We start from the raw sequence: 27,544 nt of genomic DNA on the forward strand, positions 1-27,544 counted from the left end.
ATAAACTACTGATTTTGGTTTTGTGGGTCGATGATATTTTAATCGCATCAAATTGTGACATAATGTTAACTGATGTTAAGAACAAATTAAAGTAAAAGATTCAAAATGACCGATCTTGGCAAAATATTCTGGTTTTTGGGGATAGAATTTACTCAAAGCAAAGGACTTTGTTATGATGAATCAATCGAGATACATCGACAAAATGCTATTAAAATTTGGAATGGGAGAGTGCAAGAAACGTTCCACACCAGTCGAAAATGATATTAATAAAAAATATACACACAGAATCTGAAATAATAAATGATAAACAATACCACGAAATTATAGGTAGTCTTGTATATTTAATGACTGCAACCAGACCTGACATATGCTATACAGTAACAAAACTGTCACAAAAATTATCACGACCGACAATGAAGGATTTAAACAGAGCTAAACAAGTCCTGCATTATTTAAAAGGAACTAAAGAACAGGAGTTAGTATTTAGAAAATCAAAAAATTCCCTTAAAATTAGAAGGTTTTTCGGATTCAGATTGGGGAAACGACGAAGATCGAAAAAGTATATCTGGATATTGTTTCAGACTCTCAGAAAATGGGCCTATTATTTCATGGAAATCTAAAAAGCAACCGATTGTATCTCTCTCTACGTATGAAGCAGAATTTATCGCGATCACACACGCGACTCAGGAAGCACTCTACCTTAAAAATATCCTAAAGACTATTTTAGAACTAGAATTAACTAAAAGCCCCGTACTAATTAATTGTGATAATCAAGCCAGTATAGTCTTAGCACAGAACACGATAATCAACCAAAGATCTAAGCATATAGATATAAAATACCATTTCATAAAAAACGAGGTGAAAAAGGAATCCATTATTTTGAATTACATATCATCAGAACAAAATATCGCTGATGTATTCAAGACACCCGCAACAAGAATAAAGTTAAAGCGTTTTTTTCTCAAAACTTGTTGGGGGATTCGACTGAATAATTTTTTTTTTTTTCACGGCTTCTATATATCAAAAAAAAAAATAGTCCTGGACAAGACGTTAAACTGTATCCATTTTGTTCGTATTAACACTTTACTCTACTAATGCGTAACTAATACTTTTACTGAAATAAAAAAAAAAGAAAAAAAAAGTCACTTTTTTAAAACCTCTTCTTTGTAATTTTCCTTTTCGACAAATACTTCTTGCATGCTTATTTTAAGGCGCGCATAAATTACAATCGACTTTTATTTTTTATTTTTTGCACATTAGTTTTCTTATTTTTCAAAAATGTTCTATATTTTTTTATTTTGCATTGTTTTAATAACAAAAACAAAAAAAAAATCAAAAACAAAAAACAAACCTCTCTTTAAACGGGTACATATTGCGTGTATGTTAATTTTTATGTATATTTATTTATATGTATATATGTATGCGTTTTTTCTTTCTCCTTTTTTTTTTTTACAAAACTGTCTAATTAAATTTAAGAAATGGCTTCTTTTTCACATACCCACCCCTTTTTAAGGTAAAAATACCTTCCATTTCTTTTATTTCTCTTCTCTGTACACATATATCTGTTTTGACATTTGAACACAATTAAAAATGGCGTCTTTTTACACGCTAAAATTCTAAGATCCAAATGATTTCTAATTTTTGTTATGTATAATTGAATATGAAATATATATTTATTTTTGAGCAGAGCGAACACAAGGGACTTCCCCATTATAAAAAAATAGGGGATGTTATAATATTTTGGAAATATAATGGGGTAGTTATTTAATTGCTGCCCACATCGGCAATATTTGGCTCAAGGCCTGGAAAGTGGGAACTCCGCAGGCTCCCCTAAAGGAAGGGCACTCCTGCAATTTTAAAAATTGCCTGAGTAACCCCGTCGGCATTCCCCGGTCGGGGCGCCTCAGGCAGCAAGCAATAAACTTGCCACACCGGAAAGCCCGGTGGCAAGGCCTGGGAGGGTGGACCTCCTAGGTATTACCCAGGCGGTGTACCTCAGCCCAACAGGTGCTGGGCCGGTTCCCGGCCCCTCACCTGTTGGGCTGAGTGTCAAGTGACGAATCCTTGACGTGTACTACCCTGTCTCCCTGCAGCCGAAGCCGCCAGGAGACATCCCATCACAATGGACTTGTAATGGGATTAATGGGGAAATATAATGGGGTATGATCCCACACAGTCGGGCGATTCTATTTATAAATGATGCTGCTAGGAACTGACGAATCGAATTAATTCACATTCTGCTACCAACCAATCAGAAACCAGAATTGCTCCATAAATATTAAACTTTTTTTGTAGCAATTTCGCATGTTTTTTTCTGTCTTGACATGGTAAGAATCTTTTGCTCTGTGGAACTGTCTACTGCAAACCAGTCACCTCTCAGGACTTGTGTGGAACAACGAACCATCGAAAACTGTTCTGAAACTAAACATTGCTTACACTTCTAGAATTGTATTAAAATATATATATATATATATATATATATATATATATATATATATATATATATATATATATATATATATATATATATATTGTATTAATAAATAATACAAGTATCTTAGATATCTTGTATTAATAAAAGTAGCCCCGTCAAAATACGAAAAATCAAAGCCAAATGTCATGCTGACCGCCATTTGTGTGCAAGAAACGCGTAACATCAATTTTTTGTTCATCTTGTTACAGAGTCTACCAAGATGGATAGATGAATAGACAGATGGACCAGGCTTTTATAAATGTCCTCTATATTTATATTTTATAACTGGTCTATAGTCATTAGATACCAGTTTAGAAACCATCACTCAAATTTCTTTTTCGTTTTTGAACTAAGACCCCTTAAGCTTAAACCTTAAATCTAAGACGTTTTTGTAGAATCAAAAACATTTAAAAATTAGGAAATGGCTAAGGATCTCTGTAGCTGGATTTTAATCTTCTCGAGGTGGGGGGGGGGAGCATAAAAGTAGGGTAAAACAGTTTTGTTTTACCTGTCCTGGGACGGGTATTTTTCTACTTTACGTAAAAAATGAAAAAAAGAATCAGAGGCGTTTTTTAAAAGAAAACTTTTTTTTTCTTTCTTATAAACGTCAAGGTCGTTCGTGACAAAAAAAAAAAAAAAAAAAAATGGCAAGACGTGAATTTATGAGATAAAAGCCGCAAGCACATCTTCAGTTCCCATCTTCGGCTGTCATCTAACTTATGTGATCAAATGGACTTTTTTTTTTTATCCTTTTTTTTTTTTTTTTTTTTTTTTAAGTGCAGACAAACAAAACAATTCCAGAACTCTTACAGCGGTTTACATTATCAGACAAGAAAATAAATAAAAATTGTAAAAAAATTTTTCTTGTTTCTTTTTAAGAACATGAAGGACATATAAACTAGTGGACTTACTATGTGTCCTGTAGGGTGAACTCACCTCCTCCTCACCAAAAGAAAATGCCGCGCAAAGAGTAGGGTTGGATCAAATACTGACTTTTAACAATTGAAATACAAATACAAATACTTTCGTTTAGGTTACCAGAAATAAAAATACTTTTATTCGTCAATCTCAAAATACAAATAAAAATACAATAACTGATTTAAAAAAAAAACAAATATAAGTACTTTTTTTTTTCAAAGTAATAAAGAAATCTGAAAATATGCAAAAAAAAGAAGAAAAAGAAAAGAAATATTTCCTTCCAAATTTGACATCTGCATTACATTCTGTATCATATCCTCATTGCATTTTATTATCATTAGAGCTCTGAAAGTCTCTCTCTCTTTCTCTCTTTCCCTCTCACTCTCTCTCTCTCTCTCACTCTCTCTCTCTCTCTCTCTCAAATATAAATAAAAATACAAAATACTATTTTCCTGGATGCCATAATACAAATACAAATTACTTTTTCTTGTGATGTTAAAATACAAATACAATTACATTAAAATTGTATTTAAATACAATTGAAATACAAATACAATTGTGTTTGATCCAACCCTAGCAGTTGGCCTTTTGGTCAAGATCAAAGTGTAGTATCTGTTCTTCAGATGCTGCACTTCTATTTCTTGTTCTCTTTCGGTGGAGGAGAAATCCTTCACGACTGAGACAATTTTTATTTTTGTACCTTTTCTCCACGTTAAAAAACGACCCTGGTGTCTAACTCTGTCCCGTGGGGAGGCATAGTAAATAGGTACTATTATATGTCCATCCAGCCACTACACGAGTTTGTAGCGTAATTCAAATCTTGTCGGTGGCTGAATACTTCATGCTTCGCCAGAGCTATCAAGGGTATTTTTTATTGTGGCGCCATCACTAGACGGGGTGCCTACCATAGCTTAAGAGAGTCCCTTCCACCCCCAAGAGAAGGATAGACTGCGCCAGTTTCTCAACCTGGTATTTTACCTCGCGGTTAAATATATGGCATGTACCACAAGATTAAATACAGCGCCTCACCTTCCCAAATGGTCACCCATCTGGTAGTGGCCAGACTTAACGTCGCTTAAGTTCTGAGATCTGGCGAGAACCAGTGTGTCAACGTGATTGTGCCTTATATGATAGTGCCGTTTACATACACTACTATTATATGTATATATATATTATATATTTTTTATCATCATTCAGATATGTGGGGGACACATTGGGGATCGGTTTATCAGTAGGTGTGCTCCTGAACTGACTTCACACTCACCGGACCTTACACTCCACGACTAGAAACATATTATGTATCTCAAATATAATGTCTTACCAAACGATGCCCAGACTATTTTTGAATTGAGGAGGGTCATCACAGCTCAAATCAGTCATATCATGTGATACTTTGAAAAGATTTCTTATCCGTGCTGTACCAGACAGATAATACAATGTGACCACCATCACCACCTCATAAAATAAATTTCAGTTTATGCCTGACTTGTCCACTAAGTTTCTTTCGTAAATGTCCAACAGTCTTAGGTTCTTTTGTTTTATGGCATAATCAACTAGTGATGGGACGATTCCAATATTTTTCCCCGATTCCGATACAATTACCGATTCCGTACTAAATTTCCAATTCCGATACAATTACCCATTCCGATTCTTTATAAATCTGTACATATTTAACTATAAAAGTGTTATTTTGTACCGATTACTATACATCTTAAATGTGCCGATATTTTCTCAAACGTAAAAATACTTGTGAGGGGGTGGTCTAGAGATTTTAGCTTACTGGAAGTTTAAATCAATCAATATTTATTATTTTATTATTACTACAAGCAGTGGAAGATGTTTCTTAAATCAAAATCAAATAAAAAAGATAATTTAAGGAATCGGTTTTGGCATCGGAAAATAGACGCAATTTTTTCCGGTTCCCATACCGATTCCGATACCCCCTAAAAGCTTCAATTTTTCCGATTCCCAATTCTGATTAATCGTCCCAACACTAATATCAACCCTTTTCAAGTTATTTAATGCCAAATCTGGTAATTCTTGAAAAAAAAAAAAAGGTGTCATGCTTCAAATTCTTTCTATCCTTAAATACAGGGTGGAACGATAAAATTGTTGGTAGGGCGACAATTTTATCGTCCGACCTTACTACTATGTCACTAGGTGTATGCTTTTGTCGAAATGATTTCTTGCTACACATAGCCTAGATCTTCAACATTTATGTTTTTTTTTCTCCTCCTGCAGGTATTAACAACCCTCCAAGTAATGAAGAAGACACTATCACAAACAGTGACGGCAATGGTGTCGTTATACGAAACGTGCATCTTCCCGAAGTGAAGAAGTCAGATTCTACCGTCTTGCCCATTTTAATGATCGCCTGTAACCGAGTCCAGGTTAGCCGCAGCTTGGAACAATTAATCAAGTAAGTCTCCCTCTTCTTCTTGGCGTGTCTTAGAAGTCATCAGGTCATACTGTTATCTATCAGAACTTGAAAAAAATAACCATGTTGTAGTCAGTCGAGAAGCAGTCTCATAGTATTGTATTCCACAGATGGAATCTAGATCTTAAGTGCCCTAGGTCATTCATTAGTATACCGTTTCATTTGTGTACCAGTAATGTCTGGGGAATCTCACAGCGAACATAAACCGATTTGATTAGGGTGAATTGTGGCTTTGTAAAGATGTAAGATACTCTCTGGTGTGAGTAATTTTCTAGTATGGTAGAGGGAGCCCACCTTCTTTGCAGCAGCCTTGGCAATGTCCTCAATATATTTTTTTTTTTTCAATTCACGTTCTGTGTGAATGTTAAGCCAATGAATCTGAAGTATGAGCTCACATGTTATGGGATTATTTGTCATCGCTATTTTCATTCTCAAACAGTATTACTAGATTCGACATGAAATAACTCTGAAAGGGTTGGTACATCGTAAGACAAAATAATTAATGTTGGGACGATTAATCGGAATCAAGAAGGGGAAAAATCGGAGCTTTTTTGGGATATCGGAATTGGAAAAATTGGAGCCTATTTTCCGATGCCAAAGCCGGTTCCTTAAATTATCTTTTTTATTTGATTTTGGTTTAAGAATCATCTTCCACTGCTTGTAGTAATAATAAAATAATAAATAATGATTGATTTAAACTTCCAGTAAGCTAAAATCTCTAGACCACCCCCTCACAAGTGTGTTTTTCTGTTTGAGAAAATATAGGCACATTTAAGATGTAATCGGGACAAAATAACACTTTTTATAGTTAAATATTTAGAAATTAATAAAGAATCTGAATCAGTATCGGAATCGGGAAAAATATTGGAATCGTCCCATCACTAAAAATAATCAAATCAAACAACTTTATAAACGTACCTAACTTTATAGATATTCTAGCAAGTTGATCTCTAATTTTTTTTTTTTTTTATAAAGGGATTACTATTTATCAAGGCCCGGAGGCCACTTGAGGATAAAGCTTAATGTGTTTATGGTAGTCATTGGGACAATAGCGTGGTAATCGTTAGTGGTGGAAATTTGATATAATTAGATTATTTAAAAGGACGGTCCAACAAGAATTTGTTTGCGTTGGACTTGAAGACGACAATATTGTAGTTAGCTGGTAAGCAGACTAGCGGAACAGTTCCACAAGCGGGCAGTTTAAGATGAAGAAACTGGGGGGAATTGATAGTGGTTTTGGCTAGACGAAGGTCTTTTGTGAAGGATTAGCAAGGAGAGGAGACCATAGATTGGAGCTCAGTCGAGCACTTGCCATGAAAATTATGGTAAAGCGAAGATAAGCTCACAACGTCTCTTCTGTGGGAAAGAGGTTGCAGAGATGATAAAAGGGCATCACCTACAAGGTTACGCTTGTATATGATATCATATATATATATATATATATATACGCACACACCATCATTGTTGCTACGACTGGGATCATGAGAAGGAAATGAAAGTTTATCTCTCAAACTTATTACCAATCACTTAAGAAATCGCAATATCTCACCAACCTCATGTTTTGATATATAGACATGCTTAAATATATTTTAATTTATGCAGATATCGTAGAAGCGAAAATGTATGCATGTATGTGTGTTCGCTTTTTCTGTATGTCAACAAAAAGGCTTTTTTCAGAGAAGCGGTTGCTCGCTTCACAACTTTTTATATCACATATAACTCCTTAGATAATAATATCTACGATTTACAAAACAACGTCATAAATATCTTTTATTTCAGCGACTTTTATCTTATGATATTTGACCTAGAAACCCATACGTTGATATTCAACCACCTGCGTTTTTAAACACTTGTTTCCGACTGTTCTCAAGTCCTTGCCTTCGTGGTGTCATGCTATGTCATCAGACTATTAACCTCAAGGCTTCGGGTTTGAGCCTACTTCTCTCCCAAAACTTTTTTCGCTGTTTTTTTTTTTTTTGTTTTTGTTTTTCCAATTGTTTTTTAATATTTAAACAAGGTTATTACTTCGCTTGTTATTTAGTTTCCATTTTGTTTTGATCTACATCGCCCCCTCCCAATACACACACCTCCAAACACCCGGGCAACGTCGGGCACCCAGGCTAGTCTATAAATATAAAAGCAAAAATGTATGTATGTATGTGTGTTCGCTTTTTCTGTATGTCTACAAAAGGCCTTTTTCAGAGAAGCGGTCGGTCGCTTCACAACTTTATAAAACTTTTTATATCACATATAAATCGTAATATCTCACAGTTAACAATGAAGCTCGCCTGTCTATTTAATTTGCTTGATTTCGGGAAGATAAATATTCAACATTTGTCGCTCGCTGCATGTGGGTTAGTCTTTTTCCTATTACATCTTGGGAAGCGTTCCCGCAGTAAATAAAATACTATCCCGCAGTCAAACTTGACTTCATTAACTCATTGAAACAGGCACCTGCCAAATCCAAGTAATTCAATAAATTCAAACGTGTTTCCGTTAGCATCTCACAGTGGGGCAATGGTTAACGTCGCACTTTTTTTTTCACACTTTAATTTACAACTTTGCCTCAACGGATCGGGTTCGATCCTCATACTTTTTTTTTTTTTTTAACTCTCCCACCCCCGGAGTTTCCACACACACCTTCAAACACCCGGGCAACGCCGGGTATCTAAGCTAGTATTATTATAAAGCAAATTGTCTATTGATTATTATATTGTACCCAGTATATAGCAGTGATTTCAAAAGTTTTTAAAAAAAAAATGACTTGGGTGCCATCAACTAGAATAAAAACCGTGTTTAGTTCTCCAGCGGTATTTGTTATCATTTGTACACATGCATGTCAAAACTTTACAAATTAACTGACTTAAACGTATAAATGTATATTTGCACATGCATAGAGGAGCAGTTTAAGTCGACTTACATCTGCAAAGTTCCAAGTTTTCAATTTTGACTTCTTAGCAGATATTTTTGCCAGTTGATAAACAAATCAAATTTGTTACACAGGGTCGAATCCTCTATATATTAAGTTTCAAGTCTACACCAAAACTTGACAGTAGTTTGATAGAGACTGTTCCACACACACACAAACAAGGTTACTTCATATATAAATATATATATGTGTGTGTGTATACTATTATATACACACACACACATATATATATATATATATATATATATATATGTTGTTTTAATAGTGCAAAATTTTGTTGAAAATTCAAAGACTCACGTTTTCTTTTTTTATAACCTTCGTTTATTTCCTGGATTTTTCCATTACAGCTGTTTCATTAATGAGTTGGCACTTTTCTGTTTCTGTAAAAATATCCTGTCCCCACCAACTTCTTCAGATGTTTATCCATTAGATTTTTACAACAAATGGTATATTTTTAACATGTTGGACATCGTATTCAGGTAAAAAGATTTCCACAGCCATGCTTCCTCACTTCCTCCATCTTTTGGTCTTATCATATATATATACATATATATATATATATATATATATATATATATATGTATATATATATATATATGTGTGTGTGTGTGTATACTATGATGTTATTTATTTATTTTGGTTTTGCGATACTTTTTAAACAAATTCAATTATTTATATGAAAGTGCATTTTTACCTAAATACAAGTTGGGAATAATTTTCCCTTCGACCAATTTGATGTCCCCCCCCCAAATGGGGAGCAGCATGTGGTATGTGTATACTATTATATATATGTGTGTGTGTGTATACACTATATATATATATATATATATATATATATATAGTGTGTATACACTATATATATATATATATATATATATATATATATATATATATATATATAGTGTTGAGACAATTAATCGGAATCAGAAAAATCGGAGCTTTTCGGGGTATTGGGATCTGAAAATTCGAGCCTATTTTCCAATGCCAAAACCGATTCCTTAAAGTATTTTTTTTTTATTTGATTTTGGTTTAAGAAACATCTTCCACTGCTTGTAGTAATACTAAAATAATAAATATTTATTTATTTTAACTTCCAGTAAGATTAAAATCTCTAGATTACCCCCCCCCCAATCACAAGCGTAATTTTATGTTTGAGAAAATGTAAGTACATTTAACACGTGTTTTTACGATAATCGGGGAAAAAATAACACTTTTATAGTTGAATATTTATTAATTTATAAAGAATCGGAATGGGTAATTGTATCGGAATCGGAAATTTAGTACGGAATCAGTAATTGTATCAGAATACGGAAAAATATTGGAATCGTCCCATCACTAATATATATATATATATATATATATATATATATATATATAAAAAGAACTTTGTGTGTATGTGTCTGTGTGTGAGTTTGTTCCCGATGGACCTGAAAAGCCTGGGTCGATTTTCTTTCTTTTTTTTTTTTTGGAAATTTTGCACGAAAGTACTTTACATGTCTGACAGTGTTCTTAGATAGGTTTTGTATCAGAATGTCTTTGCTACGCATCGATAATTGAAATAGTTCACTGAAAGAAGGAACAGGCGATTTTAACCAAAGTTAACACCTTTTACAACCTAACATCACAAGTGCATTTTAGAAGCTTTATTACCACACAAGCCGAAAAACTAGACATATAAACTCAACAGTAGGTTCTTTGATATGACAGGGATACGTTCAGAATGAATGAGTCTGTTTAAAGCACAATTGCATCATGATAGTTTTTTTATTTTAAAATTCATTCAAGCCATTATTATCACACAAGCGATATAAAATCAATAGTAGGTTCTTTGATATGATAGGGGCGCATTCGAAATGAATGTTTCTGTTTAGAGCACAATTGAAGCATGATACTTGACTTTTGCATTTTTAACTTTAATGCAAGCCATTATATATATATATATATATATATATATATATAAATAATTTTATAAAATCAACTGTAGGTTCTCTACAGTGCAAAGTAGACTAAAACGTATTGTGAACTAAGTCACTGCGGAGAAGGCCTGTTAAGCTTCCTTCCAGGGCACTGCGATGGGTCCTCAACTCGAATAGGCAATTAATCAGCTTGATTAAAAATAGCTGATTACACCAGTTTCCATGACAATAAAAGTATGGGAGTGTGAAACATCATTCGATCCCGGGCAACGGCAGGTCTCCTTGCTAGTATATATATATATATATATATATATATATATATATATATATATATGTAAAGTGATTTTCAATTTAAAAATTAAAAAAAAAATTTTTAAATTTAAAAATCAAATTTTAATTAAATTAAAAATCAGTTTCATAAGAAGGAACAACAAAGTCAGATAATTGACTTTGTTGTTGTTCCTTATGAAACTGATTTTTAATTTAATTAAAATTTGATTTTTAAATTTAAAAATTTTTTTTTTAATTTTTAAATTGAAAATCACTTTACTTAATATTGAATTAGCTCTAGGACATTTAACTATCGAGCTTATTATATATCTAAATTACAACGAGCATTTCCTGTATTTTAATTAAACTAGTAATTTCACTGTTACATTAAAATACACTTAGCTCTTTAGACTATTATTCTAATCTCCTTTAAATTTATATATATATATATATATATATATATGTACTTGTATAAAAAAAATTTTTTTTTTCATAATACTTTTTGTATTCTTTTTTTCATAATACTTTTTTTTTTTTTTTATACATTTTCATCACACACATATATGTATGCAAATTCACTACACTGATGAAAACTGAAGGATCGGTCGAAAAATATGTACTGGTAAAAAAGTTAAAAAAAAATTATTTTTTTTAATAATATTATTTTGCATTCCTGCACGTCACCAATTGAAAACGAATAAAGAAAAGTTATAAACTTTTATACTTTTTGTATTCTTTTATATACATTTTCATATATATATGTATTTTCATATGTATATATAGAGACGCACACACACATATATGTATGCAAATTTAAGCCCACCTTATCTCGTTTTCACAACTGTTATTTTGTATATTCAAGAAATTAGTTATGAGACATGATTATTATTAATGAAAATTTGGATTAAGGACGAAAAATAATAAATCAAAGGAACGATTAAATAAAGTGACAAAAACCAAAGCATAAAAATGACAAACAAAATGAAACAACTATCGGGCTTATTATTCATAGGTACTGATCCCTCTTATTATTCATAGGTACTGATCCCTCTTATTATTCATAGGTACTGATCCCTCTTATTATTCATAGGTACTGATCCCTCTTATTATTCATAGGTACTGATCCCTCTTATTATTCATAGGTACTGATCCCTCTTATTATTCATAGGTACTGATCCCTCTTATTATTCATAGGTACTGATCCCTCTTATTATTCATAGGCACTGATCCCTCTTATTATTCATAGGCACTGATCCCTCTTATTATTCATAGGCACTGATCCCTCTTATTATTCATAGGCACTGATCCCTCTTATTATTCATGGGCAGTGATCCCTGCGGCCGAATGTGATTAACATCAGTTGTATCCGGAAAAAAAAAAAAAAAGAAAATTAAACGGATCGTGTAATATTATCGTTTCTTCTTATCGCAACTTTTAAAAATCAATATTAATCAGCTTTTATGTTATCTATGAATTATTTTACAACTCTGCAGATGATATCTCTGCATTGCATAAAAATATCGTTTATATATTTCATCAAAATATCGTTTATATAGTGCATGAAAATATCGTTTATATATTGCATACAAATATCGTTAATATATTGCATACAAATATCGTTTATATATTGCATACAAATATCGTTTATATATTGCATACAAATATCGTTCATATATTGCATACAAATATCGTTAATATATTGCATACAAATATCGTTAATATATTGCATACAAATATCGTTCATATATTGCATACAAATATCGTTCATATATTGCATACAAATATCGTTTATATATTGCATACAAATATCGTTCATATATTGCATACAAATATCGTTCATATATTGCATACAAATATCGTTCATATATTGCATAAAAATATCGTTCATATATTGCATACAAATATCGTTAATATATTGCATACAAATATCGTTCATATATTGCATAAAAATATCGTTCATATATTGCATAAAAATATCGTTCATATATTGCATACAAATATCGTTCATATATTGCATACAAATATCGTTCATATATTGCATACAAATATCGTTCATATATTGCATACAAATATCGTTAATATATTGCATACAAATATCGTTTATAACCCAAAAACAACCGTTCATATATTGCATACAAATATTGTTAATATATTGCATGAAAATATCGTTTATAACCCAAAAACAACCGGGTACCCACCGATTTTTTAAAATTTTAATATCGAAACAGGCTTATTTAAGCCATTTTTCTTTTTTATTTAACACCACACACACCTCCAAACACCTGGGCAACGCCGGGTACCCCTGCTAGTATATATATAAAAGCGAAAATGTTTGTGTGTGTGTGCATTTTTTCTGTATGTCCAGCAAAGGCTTTTTTCAAGTTGCGTCTCGGCTGGCCGCCTCATTCTTATAACTTTTTATATACTACTGAGATAATAATATCTAACACTTACAAAATGATGTCGTAAATTTCTTTTATTTCGGCCACTTTTATCTTACAATAAAATTTGTGTTGTGAATTCGTTTTTTCTGCTCCTGCTTCGTTTTTAAATGCTTATTTTCGACTCTTTTTAAAGTCCCTGGCTTCGTGGCGTAATGCTATGCCATCAGACTATTAATTTCAAGGCTTTGGGTTCGAGCCTACCTCCCTCCGAAAACTTTTTTCACTGTTTTTTTTTACTATTCAAACAAGAGTATTACTTTTAGTTTCCATCTACCCCCCCCCCCAACACACACACCTACAGTTTTAATATTGAGACAGGGTTATTTATGCCATTTTTCGCGTTCACTGTTTTTTTTTTCCTTTTTAGTTTTCAGATTTTTTTAAGAAGTTTTAACATTGTTCGTTTTGCATCATGTTCTTTTTTTTTTTTCCATCACGTTCACGTTTTCTTTTTTAGTTTTTGTTTTTCCTGATTTTAAGAAATTTTAACATCGTTTGTTTTCATCACGTTTGTTTATTGTTTTTTATTAATATTTAAGCAGAGTTATTACTTCGCTTATTCTTTTGTAGTGATTTAACCCCCCCCCAAACACACACACACATACACTTCTTAACACCCGAGCAACGCCGGGTACCACTGCTAGTCTATCTATAAATATAAAAATGAAAATGTACGTACGTATTTTATTATTATTGTTCGCTTTTTCTGTGTGTCTACAAAAGGCTTTTTTCAGAGAAGTGGTCGCTCGCTACACAACCTTTTAAAACTTTTTATATCACATATAAATCGTAATATCTCATAGTTAACAATGAAGCTCGCCTGTCTATTTAATTTGCTCGATTTCGGGAAGATAAATATTCAACATTTGTCGCTCGCCGCATGTAAGTTAGTCTTTTTCCTATAAGATCTTGGGGGGGGGGCGTTCAGCAGTAAATGAAATCCTGCAGTCAAACTTGACCTCATTAACTCATTAAAGCGGGCACCTGCTAAATCCAAGTAATTAAATAAATTCAAACGTGTTTCCGCTAGCATCTCACGGTGGGGTAATGGTTAACGTCGCACGTTTTTTTTTTCACATTTTAATTTACAACTTTGTCTCAAGGGTTCGGGTTCGATCTTCACACTTACTTTTTCTTTTTTTTAACCCCCCACCCCCACCTCCAGAGTTTCCACACACACCTCCAAACACCCGGGCAACGCCGGGTACCCCTCGCTAGTCTATAAATATAAAAGCGAAAATTTATGTATGTATGTACGTACGCTTTTCCTCGATGTCCACAAAAGGCTTCTTTCAGAGAAGCGCTCGCTCGCTTCACAACTTCTTAAAACTTTTTATATCATCTATAAATTGTAATATCTCACAGTTAACCACGGAGCTCGACTGTCTATTTAATTTTATTGACTTTCAAACGTTAATTATTCCACATTTTCCGTATCGGCACACGTTACATTCGGTTTTCGGTATAAACAAAAAGTGAAACTCGACTCTAATCACAGGCCCAGAGCCAGTGGTCTCTAGAGAGCTAAGTGACGTTTGGTCAATGTCGACCATCATATCAGATGGTAGCTTTCATTTCGAGATGAGGGAGCGGGTTTTTAAAAACAAACAAACCGATTTATTGACCTCATTAAAAACTGTCCCGCACAAAATGCTAACTGCTGAATACCTATCGCCGTCACGTCAATCAAAAACGCGCACCTGTTTTTTTTTTTTTCACACTTTACTATTTTCCAACTGCGCGTCGTCAGGGCTTTTTTTTTTCACGGGCACCTGTTTTTTTTTTTCACACACACACCTACAAACACCCGGGCAATGCCGGGTACCCCTCGCTAGTCTATATATATATATAAAAGGCAAAATGTGTGTTTGTATGTCTCGCAAACATTTTCCACACAGGCGACGGATTTTCGCCAGATCAGTATCATTTTGAAGCTTGAACCTTCAGACGACAAATATAAAAAAAATTGACCAAAAACATTAACTCCTTCACCCTCAATGGGTCGCTTTTCTACAGGGAGGGGTAGCAAAAAAATCGTTTATTCATTTTCCTTTTCTACTACTACTACTACGACTATGGTGTGATGTTTGACCTAGAAATCGTTGACATTATTTTAAGCACCTGCTGTTTTTTTTTTTTTAAATGTTTGATTTTCTCAGTTCTCTGTCTCTTTAGCGTTGGGGTAACGTGTCAGACTGTTTTTCCACCTTAGCCTCAAGACTTCAGGTTCGAGCCTACCCCCCCCCCACCTACCAAAACTTTTTACACCTTCAAGCACCCGGGCAATTTTTTTTTTTTTATATATAATATTTAAACGCTCATTTTGTTTTGATCTACCCCCCCCCTCTCTCAACACACGCACCTCCAAACACCCGGGCAATGCCAGGCACCCCCCACTAGTTTTGTATAAAAAAAAAAGTAAAAACCCTAACCTTTAACGAAAATTGTGCCTATTTAAGTTCAAATAATGAATAGTGTTTTCTAAATTTCAGATATTATTTATCCTGGGCAACATTGATCAAGAATATATCAAATTGTGGGTTTTTATGTCGCAGTTTTTTATTTTTCGCTGGAGACAGCCCCCCACCCCCACCCCCACACACACATGATAGCTTCCTTCAGTCTTGACAGACTACGCACTGTAAGGGTGCCTGTGCATGGAATTTTTGTGGCAAGAGTTGTACAATCTCCAACTACATCTCTCCTGAGTCGGCGTTGTTAAATACCAGAGACAAGTGGAAGTTCAGCATGACTGAATACAATGCCGAGATAATCGGAGAGAACATACAGGGCCTAGAATTCCTAAATGGTCACCCATCTAGTACTAGCCAGGCTCAACGTTGCTTAGCGTATGTTATCTCATGAGAACCAGTGTGTCAACGTGATTATGTATGTACACACACACACACACTTCAACAGCTTCCCTTTAAATAATACACTAGCAGGGATACCTCGCCCTGCCAGAAGTTATAAAAAGAATTAAATAGAAAATGTTTAATATCGTAAAGTTTCTTAACATCCTTTTCCTAGAAAAGAATTTTTTTTAAGTGAGAATTAAAGAAAAAAAAAACACCCCAGAGTGTTACTAAAAGGGCCAATTAAAATTGGAGATACCCCCGCAACAGAGTATTGCTGAAACTAATTTTCTCCTTCCGTTCTTTGTAGATAAAATGTCAAGAAATTATAAATTAAATCTCTGAGTTAACATCTTTCAATTTGACAAAAAGAAGTTAACGTCTTTCAATTTGACAGGAAAAAGTTAACGTCTTTCAATTTGACAGAAAAAAGTAAACGTCTTTCAATTTGACAGAAAAAAGTACAGCGTCTTTCAATTTGACAGAAAAAAGTACAGCGTCTTTCAATTTGACAGAAAAAAGTCAACGTCTTTCAATTGGACAGAAAAAAGTCAACGTCTTTCAATTTGACAGAAAAAAGTCAACGTCTTTCAATTTGACAGAAAAAAGTCAACGTCTTTCAATTTGACAGAAAAAAAATAACGTCTTTCAATTTGACAGAAAAAAAATAACGTCTTTCAATTTGACAGAAAAAAAATAACGTCTTTCAATTTGACAGAAAAAAAATAACGTCTTTCAATTTGACAGAAAAAAAATAACGTCTTTCAATTTGACAGAAAAAAAATAACGTCTTTCAATTTGACAGAAAAAAAATAACGTCTTTCAATTTGACAGAAAAAAAATAACGTCTTTCAATTTGACAGAAAAAAAATAACGTCTTTCAATTTGACAGAAAAAAAATAACGTCTTTCAATTTGACAGAAAAAAAATAACGTCTTTCAATTTGACAGAAAAAAAATAACGTCTTTCAATTTGACAGAAAAAAGTCAACGTCTTTCAATTTGACAGATAAAAGTCAACGTCTTTCAATTTGACAGAAAAAAGTCAACGTCTTTCAATTTGACAGAAAAAAGTCAACGTCTTTCAATTTGACAGAAAAAAGTCAACGTCTTTCAATTTGACAGAAAAAAGTCAACGTCTTTCAATTTGACAGAAAAAAGTCAACGTCTTTCAATTTGACAGAAAAAAAATAACGTCTTTCAATTTGACAGAAAAAAAATAACGTCTTTCAATTTGACAGAAAAAAAATAACGTCTTTCAATTTGACAGAAAAAAAATAACGTCTTTCAATTTGACAGAAAAAAAATAACGTCTTTCAATTTGACAGAAAAAAAATAACGTCTTTCAATTTGACAGAAAAAAAATAACGTCTTTCAATTTGACAGAAAAAAAATAACGTCTTTCAATTTGACAGAAAAAAAATAACGTCTTTCAATTTGACAGAAAAAAAATAACGTCTTTCAATTTGACAGAAAAAAGTCAACGTCTTTCAATTTGACAGAACAAAAAATAACGTCTTTCAATTTGACAGAACAAAAAATAACGTCTTTCAATTTGACAGAAAAAAAATAACATCTTTCAATTTGAAAGAAAAAAAATGTCTTTCAATTCGAATCTCCTAACTAATATATATATATACCAATCGGTACGGACCCGACTATAGAAGATCAGATAATAAATAAAATGTGGATTTATAAGATCAAAAGAATCCAACCTTGATCGCCATTCGGGGCCCGTGGCGCAGTTGATAGAGACGTTGAATCTCTACGGTTCCAGATGAACATTGTCTGAAGATAGCGGTTTCAATCCCACCCAAAGCGTGCCAGAGGTAATTGGTCAAAAATGTGTTGAGACGACAACAACTACGGATGGCAGTGATGGCTGAGAATGCAGTTAGGAGATTCGAAGTTCCTATCCGTCGCGGTTACCACCTGACGAAGGCCAGAGGAAGTTGGCCGAAACGTTGTGCACCAATAAAAAGATAAGATGAGACTAATAGTCCGAAATAAAATAAAATTAACATACAATGCTCATCTCAAAAATAAAAAAATTCCAATAAGGAATAATATATATATATATATATACCAATCGGTACGGACCCGACTATGGAAGATCAGATAATAAATAAAATGTGGATTTATAAGGTCAAAAGAATCCAACCTTGATCGCCCTTCGGGGCCCGTGGCGCAGTTGATAGAGACGTTGAATCTCTACGGTTCCAGATGAACATTGTCTGAAGATAGCGGTTTCAATCCCACCCAAAGCGTGCCAGAGGTAATTGGTCAAAAATGTGTTGAGACGACAACAACTACGGATGGCAGTGATGGTTTAGAATGCAGTTAGGAGATTCAAAGTTCCTATCTGTCGCGGTTACCACCTGACGAAGTCCAGAGGAAATTGGCCGAAACGTTGTGCACCAATAAAAAGATAAGATGAGACTAATAGTCCGAAATAAAATAAAATTAACATACAATGCTCATCTCAAAAATAAAAAAATTCCAATAAGGAATAATATATATATAAACCTCTTTTAATTTGAAAAAAAAGCAGTAAACCTCTTTTAATTTGAAAAAAAAGCAGTAAACCTCTTTTAATTTGAAAAAAAAGCAGTTAACCTCTTTCAATTGAAGAAAATGTTAATACCTTTCAATTTGACAAAAAAAGCAATTAATGTCTTTCAATTTGAAAAAAATAAGGGAAACGTCTTTCAATTTAAAAAAAGTTAGTGTCTTTCAATGTGAAAAAAGTTAGCGTCTTTAAATTTGACAAATAAATGTTAGTCTTTTAATTTATAAAAAAAGGTAAATGTCTTTCAATTTGAAAAAAAAGTTAGCGTCTTTTAATTTGAAAAAATTAACGTCTTTCAATTTGACAAAAAAGCAGTTAACGTCTTTCAATACACAAAAAACAATTAACATCTTTCAATTTGCAAAAAGCAGTAAACCTCTTTCAATCTGAAAAAAAAGTAGTAAACCTCTTTTAATTTGAAAAAAAAGCAGTAAACCTCTTTTAATTTGCAAAAAACAGTTAACCTCTTTTAATTTGAAAAAAAAGCTGTTGACCTCTTTTAATTTGGAAAAAAAAGCAGTAAACCTCTTTCAATTAAAAAAAAAAGTTAATGCCTTTCGATTTGAAAAAGAAGCAATTAACGTCTTTCAATTTGAAAAAAAACAGTTAACGTCTTTCAATTTGAAAAAAAAACAGTTAACGTCTTTCAATTTGAAAAAAAAACAGTTAACGTCTTTCAATTTGAAAAAAAAACAGTTAACGTCTTTCAATTTGAAAAAAAAACAGTTAACGTCTTTCAATTTGAAAAAAAACAGTTAACGTCTTTCAATTTGAAAAAAAAAACAGTTAACGTCTTTCAATTTGAAAAAAAAACAGTTAACGTCTTTCAATTTGAAAAAAAAACAGTTAACGTCTTTCAATTTGAAAAAAAGGGAAACGCCTTTCAAGTTGAAAAAAAGTTAGTGTCTTTTAATTTGAAAAAAGTTAACGTCTTTCTATTTGATAGAAAACAGTTAATGTCTTTCAATTTGCAAAAAAAACAGTTAACATCTTTCAATTTTACAGAAAAAGTTAACGTCTTTCAATTTGACAAAAAACAAAAGTCTTTCAATTCGAAAAAAAGTTAACGTTTTTTCAAATTGAAAAAAAAAAAAGTTGACGTCTTTCAATTTGGTAAAAAATAGTTAACGTCTTTCAATTTGAAAAAAAAAATGCTGACGCATTTCATGGCCTGTATTAATACATAACATTAAAAATTATGTTTACTTATTAAATGACTATTTAACTGTCCAAAATGAATCTAAATTTAAGATATTACTAGCAGAAGGACCCGATGTTGCCCGGGATTGAATGACGATCAACTAATGTCTTACACTCCCATAATAAAAAGATAAGTGCGTATGAATAACAAGGAGATCAATAACAAGTCCGATAGTTTTTTCATTTTATTTGTCATTTTTATGCTTCAGTCCAAGTTTTGTCACTTTTTTTAATCGTTGCTTTGAAGAATTATTTCTCGTGATCAATCAATTTTCATTTAGCAATAATAATAATAATAATAATAATGAAAATTATAATAATAATTAAAATTATTTCTCAGAACTAATTTCTTGAATATACAAAATAACCGTTGTGAAAACGAGATTGGGTGGGCTTAAATTTGCACACATATTTATATCCATATATATATATATATATATATATATATATATATATATATATATATATATATATACTAGCAAGGTGACCCGACATTGCCCGGATGATCGACAACTGTTTTACGCTTCCATATTTCTATTGTCATCAAAATCAGTGAAATCGCCTATTTTTCAATCAAATCGATTGATTGCCTGATCAAGTTGGGGACCCGTCCCAGAGCGACTGCCTTTTACAGTGACTTAGTCTACAATACATTGTAGTTTACATTGCACTGTAGAGAACCTACTGTTAATTTTATAAAATTATTTTTTATATAATGCCGTGAATTAAAATGTAAAATTAAAAATTCAGTTATGCTCTAAACAGAAACATTCATTTCGAACGTGCCCCTGTCTTATCAAATAACTTACTGTTGATTTTATATGTCTAGTCTTACTGTTTGTGCTGTGATAATAGCTTGAATTTAAGTTTAAAATAAAAAAGCAAAAGTATCATGATGCAATTGTGCTTTAAACAGAAACATTAATTCTGAAAGCGCCCCTGTCATATCAAAGAACATACTGTTAATTTATACGTCGAGCCTTTCTGCTTGTGTGGTAATAAAACTTCTCAAATGCACTTGTGATGTTAGGTTGTGTAAGGTGTTAACTTTGGTCAAACTTGCCTTTTCCTTCTTGCATCAGATTATTACATTTATTGATACTTATCAAAGACATTCCAGTAATCCAAAACCTATCCAAGAACACTGCCAGGCACATAAAGTATCTTTGTTTCACACACAGAAACTTTCTTGTATATAATAGTAGAAATTTTTCTAGGGTTGCGCTGATTTAAAGAAAATACCAAATATCTGTTTGTTGTGTATTTTTTGAGTTCAGCAAAAACTCAAAATACATTTATCCAACTTCTGTTTATATTATAAACTAGCCTGGGTGCCCGGCGTTGCCCAGGTGTTTGTAGGTGTGTGTGTTGAGCAAAAAAAAAAAAAAAAAAAGTTGTAGTAGGCAGGCAGACTCGAACCTGTGCCACGAAGGCAGAAAAGAAAGTGGAGATGTGTGTAAGTGTGTTGGTTGGACAAAAAAAAAAAAAAAATGTTAAATTGCGAGCGCAAAAAAAAAAAAAATAGTGATAGTAGGCAAGCAGGCAGGTTCAAATCTGTACCGCAAAGGAGGAAAAAAGCGTGACACGTTAGCCGTTGCGCCCATCCCCAAACCAAAAGTGACGTAGGTTTAAATTAAGGCTAGTCAATCGAAAAGAGGGGATGACTTTCGAAAATATCAGCAAAAAAAGCGACCCCTCCCTGTAGAAAAGTGCCCAGTTGAGGGTGAAGGGATTAATGTTTTTAGCCAATTTTTCAATATTTGTCGTCCGAAGAGTCGAGCCTCAAAATGATACCGATTTCATGAAAATCTGTCGCCTTTGTTGAAAGTTTTTGCGAGACATACAAACAAACAAACATACACACATACATTTAAACAGACAGGTGAGATTTATATTATAGATGGTATCTTTTTAAAAATGTTTTCAAAGAGAATAAAAATGCAAAAGGTAGACGACAGGGGTTGATAGCAACGCCATGATTTGAAATCTAAAAGTCTGAAAAAAAAAAATGATATTGTCTGCGAAATGGCACTCTTCTCATTGAAAATAATAAACGGTTAATGCCTTTTGTTGAACGCTCTGCGAGTCTTTTAATGTTTTGAACTGAAAATAGAACGTCCCAAAATCAATAACCAACTCTCAGGAGGCCGCGGCTGCATGAGAGAACGGGTGGGGTGCATATTTATTTTCCGTTCATGACAACACAAAAGTGCATGCGTAGGCGCGCGCATGTGTGTGTGTGTGGCGGGGGGAGGGGTTATACTCGGCATTGCCCGTCCTTGCATACAGAGTGCATTGGAAAGTCAATGGCATGATTTCAAGATTATTTGTATTTATTTAAAGTTATGTCTGCATATTAGTGATGGGACGATTCCAATATTTTTCCCGATTCCAATACAATTACTGATTCTGCACTAAATTCCCGATTCCGATAAATTTCCAATTCTTTATAAATCTCTAAATTTTTAACTATATAACTGTATCTTTCTAGGTTTACTCTAGAAACACAGACATTAAATTTGCAAGATATTTTCCTAAACGTAAAAAAAAAATATACTTGTGGGGGAAGATCTATCGATTTTAGCTTCACTGGTAATTGAAAATCAATAAATATTTATTATTTTATCATTATTACTAGCAATGGAAGATTTTGCTTTAAACAAAATCAAATAAAAAAAAAAAAAAAGACAATCATAAAAGAATCGTTTTGGCATCGGAAAATTGGTACAAATTTTTCCGATTCCGATACCCTCCAATATTCTGATTTTTCTGATTCCCAATTCCGATTGATTTTATGTTATAAATTGAATTTTAAAAAAAATTCTTAATGCTGCAATATTTTAAGTTATAAATTTATTATATTTTTTATTAGAATATCTTGTCCTTTTCTTTTCCAGTTTTAACAACTAGTCCTTTACTTTTCCATATTTAAGTTTAACCATATTACTTTTCATGCTCACATTTTTCTATTGTAATCCATTTTTCCAGGCTTTCAGTAAATTCACTTGTTCTTTGTTTAATTGCAGTCTTATTTTTTTGCCCTCATAAACACATATGTAATAACAATGTACGGCACTCGTCTGCTTTTAATAAAATCCTCCCCCAATTATCTCCCTTTCATTCTCTCTGTTTCACTTGTTATTTCTCTTTTCGTGAGAGTGGTGAATTAGTAGCAACAATAGTCACTGAAACGACGTGGTTGCTATGGAAGCAAGTCATAAAAAACGTCACTCACCTCCTTAAGTTTTTTTTTTTTTTTTTTTTTTTTTTTACGATTTTGAACACCAGTAAATTTCATCATAATTTTTGTTTTACTGAACGAAAATTGAAAAAAATGTTTTTCCATAATATAGCTGAGAAGGTGATCTATAAACTGTAATAATTGTTTGAAATTTGGTCAAAAAATGAGTAAGCGGTGAAGCTTTAAAGCAGTTCTAAATGACTAAAACTGCCACTTAACCATATATTCAAACACTATTGTGTAACTAAAAAAACATCTGAGGAGAGCTAAATAAAAGCTTGAAACATGTTATAAAAATATTTAAAAAAATAAAACAATAATAAACCTTAAAAATTAACAAATGTTGGCGGGTACATATATATATAATTATTTACTATAATAATTATTAAATACCTACAGACACTAATGTTTCATCCTTTCGGAAATCATCAGTGTAGGGTGTCACGATTGACGCCAGCCAATAGATTCGAACCCGGCTTCATTAGCAAGAACCTAATCCATTCGGCCACCGTTAACCACAAGAAATGATGTTGAAATTTAAACATTTATTTTCTAAGTGTTTTTTTTTAACGTCTGTCAGAGTGATCTAATCATTATTTGATGATCTGCGCTTATATATATATATATATATATATATATATATATATATATATATATATATATATACTAGCAAAAGTACTCGTCGTTGAGTGGGTTCAAAAACAGCCTACAGAAAATGGACTCTGATTTATGAAAGTATGATAGGTTATGAAAAGGAAGGGTTGTAAAGAGATAGCTTCGAATTTGGGGGTATCAAAACCAAAGTAAAATATGATGAAAGTAAAAATAAAATAGATAAACCCCATAATTCATTATACCATACCTGTTCACACTGAAACACTTATCACAATATTCTGTGGATCTATATTAAAAAACCTTGTTAAACTTTGTGACATATTTCCATTCTATGGAGGTCATGCGCGAACGAACACCCCATAATTTTATTATACCATATTTCTTCAAACTGAAACATAATTATCAAAGTATACTTACGCAGATAGATATGAAAAGTCTCTATTAAAGTTTGTGCCTATTTCCATTCTATGGAGGTCAGGCGCGAACGCAGACCCTACAATGTTATTATACCATCCCTATTTAAGTTAAAACATACTTATCAAAGTATTCTTATGTACATCAATATCAAAAACACTTGTAAACGTTTTTTTCTTTTTTTTTTTTTTTAATTCCATACTTTGTGGACCAGCGCGTACACAGACCCCATAATTTTAATGAATCATCATTATGCCAGATCAAACATACCCATTCCTGTGTCTCGATACATCTATCATTATATGTGATTAGTTTTCTATAATAGTCAACTATATAGGAGCCTATTCGTGATAGATACGGACAATTTTTTGACAATGTGAGAAATTTCGATTTTTTTTTTTAACTCTTTTTTTCATCCATTTCTTTTTTTTTTTTTTTTTTTTTTCTTCAGATATAGAAAAGATCGTCAAAAATTTCCAATCATCGTTAGTCAGGACTGCGGTCATGCAAAAACGTCCGCCACCATCGATTTATACAAGGACCATGTGACACATATTAAGGTGAGGGGAACGTTTATTTTGCTTTTCAATGGTCTACTTCCTTGTCTAAATGGCTTCCGTCAAGGGTGATCATGAGTGTAACAGCCAGTAACTATTATAGCTTAATAAGCAGGTGAAACGGTCGCATTTGTGAGCGATCATTTCAAAGTGGCAATTAGAAATAATTAAACGCTTATCTTTTGGTGATTGTGTGTGTGTGTGTTTTCACTGATAATCTTCCAAAGCTCATTATTAATTGAAAAATATTTTTTCAACCTCTATTTATTTGGTTTTTAATAAAACGAGCACAATCAAATTATTTAAACAATGAAAAGTTTAATAGAATAATATATTCTATTTTCTTTTTAACAGAAGCTATCTAAAAAAAAAAACACCTGGAGAAATTTGAATGCTTATCCCTTCAAGTTTCAACATACAACATACAAGTCAGTTTATACTTAGAAGTATTGGGGGGGGGGGGGTGCTCGGTCGTAAAATATGCTTAATTATATTTTCATTTGTCCAGATTTCGTATATATGATTTCATGATTTAAAAAAAAAAAAGAAACTATTTGGGTGCCATCAGCTAGAATCGAAACCGAAAGTAAAACTGTAGCATTCAAAGCTGGTGACGTTACCACTGTACCAACGTGACATGTATAGGAATTGATTAAAAATTAAAAATAAACTAAGATAAATGTATAATTTTTTTTTTTGTTTTTTTTTTTCAATTTTGACCCCTTAAAAACTATTTTAACCAGCTAAAGACCCATAAAAAGAACTGTTCATGAAAAATCCAATCATTTGAAGCCCCTAGAGCCGCTCTGCAACTTTCAGTTTCGGAGGAGATAGAGTTTGAAAATATGGGGACAGACAGACAGATAGACAGTGAGTTTTATAAATTATATTACACTAATTAAAAAACACAAAAATACAAAAAAATCTTTATGATGTACGTACTCGTCATGGACCCAAAATATATTCCAAAAATCACGTAAACGAAAATATTTAGTTGTCAAAGGTTAACTAAAGATAAATTTGTCCGTAGAGCCCTGTATAAACATACGAAAAATCCTTAGAACTAACTCAGCTACCTCAACTGTTCTACATATACTAATTCACTCACTCTCAGCCATTCTTTCAATGTGACCAAACTAACAAAGTCTCCAGTTTTGCATACTGTCCAGATTTAATTTTCCTCTGAGGTCATCAGATCTAAGCCATTACTTAAAAACTCACATTACATTATCATATCATTCTTACCATTTCTCTCCATGTGTTGAGTATCTTTATGCTTCTCTGGTCAGACTACACTTCTATACATCATCTCTGTGAGTACATGTGACTGATACAGGGCTTTACGTTACGAGTGAAACAGTCACGTTTGTGAGTAATTCTTTTCAAATTGGCGGCTAGAAATCATTCAAACATAGTAGTGTTTGAATATATGGTTATTTTATTTTTTTTTTTTTTACATAGGAATCACCACTAATGTAAAAAAAATTTTTTTTTTAAATTAAAAAAATATATATATTCAAACACGGAATATGGTTATTTTTTTGTATAGGCCCAGAGACCACTCGAGGATAAGGGTTAAGAGTGTACAGTAGTCAATTGGACAATATAGTAATTGTTAGTAATGGAAATTCGGTAAATTTGTTAACTTAAGTGTAACGGCTCACCAAGAACTCGTTTACGTTGGACTTGAAGACAACTATATTGTAGTCAGCTGGAAAGCAGGAAAATGGAAGACAATTCCACATGCATTCAGTTCTAAGAAAGAAGCTTTATTCAAGGAATCTACGTTTAGTTTTAGGCACAGATAAAGAGTGGAGGTAATTATTGATAGTGTTTTCAGATAAACGAGTTACTTGTGAAAGTTTGGCGATGGGAGGACCATAGATATAAGCTCAGTCGAACACTTTCCATGAAAATAACGATACATCAGAGACAAACTCGCAACATCTCTTCTGTGAGATAGAGGTTGCAGGGAAGAGAAAAGGATATCTCCTACGAGGCTACAAAGTCTATTTTGAACTCTATCAAGGCAGGACAAGTCCTTTCTAGCAGCTCCTGCCCAGATGTGGCAACAGTACTCCATCCTTGGACGTACCTGGCTCTTATATAGATAGAGAATTGCATCAGCAGTGAGATATCAAGTGGATCGATAGAAGGATCCCACTATTTTTCCAGCGGCCTTGGCAACGGATTTGAAGTGGCAGTTTTAGTTTGAAAAATAAAAAACAAAAAGAAAATATAAGGATAGTGTGTAGGTAGGTCTAACTGCTTGTTCTCTAAAAAATAGAGATTTTCTTTTTAACCTATAAGTGACGTCTTTTCTGTTGCGCCCATCGCCAAACTGGAAGTGGCAAAGGTTTAAATTAAGGCTAGTCAATCGAAAAGAGGAAATAATTTTTTAAAATATTGGCGAAAAAAGCAACCCCCTCCCTGTAGAAAAGTGCCCAGTTGAGGGTGAAGGAATTAATGTCTTTGACCAATTTTTCAATATTTGTCGTCTAAAGTGTCGAGCTCCAGAACGATACCAATCTCGTGAAAATCTGTCGCCTCTGTCGAAAGTTTTTGCGAGATATACACACATACATAAAAATACATTTAAACAGACAGGTGAGATTTCTATTATAGATTATTATAGATTATTATATAGTAATGATTTAAAAAGTTGTTAAAAAAAAAAAATGACTTGTGCGCCACCAGCAAGAATCAA

At 32.6% G+C, this 27,544-nt stretch overlaps 1 protein-coding gene across 12 annotated transcripts in view; it reads left to right on the forward strand.

Moving 5' to 3' along the window:
• The window catches only part of LOC145266937 (alpha-1,3-mannosyl-glycoprotein 2-beta-N-acetylglucosaminyltransferase-like), a 471,814-nt gene that overhangs the window by 413,049 nt on the left and 31,221 nt on the right, over positions 1 to 27,544 (forward strand). For all 12 annotated transcript variants that reach the window (XM_080122740.1, XM_080122745.1, XM_080122746.1 and 9 more), the window contains 2 exons: positions 5,633 to 5,810; positions 24,732 to 24,840. In XM_080122740.1, the coding sequence (XP_079978866.1) occupies positions 5,633 to 5,810; positions 24,732 to 24,840 (287 nt within the window). The remainder of the gene's footprint in view (positions 1 to 5,632; positions 5,811 to 24,731; positions 24,841 to 27,544) is intronic.

This window comes from Euprymna scolopes, chromosome 42, assembly GCF_053919585.1.
Source record: "Euprymna scolopes isolate OS-2025 chromosome 42, ASM5391958v1, whole genome shotgun sequence".
Classification (NCBI taxonomy): domain Eukaryota; kingdom Metazoa; phylum Mollusca; class Cephalopoda; order Sepiida; family Sepiolidae; genus Euprymna; species Euprymna scolopes.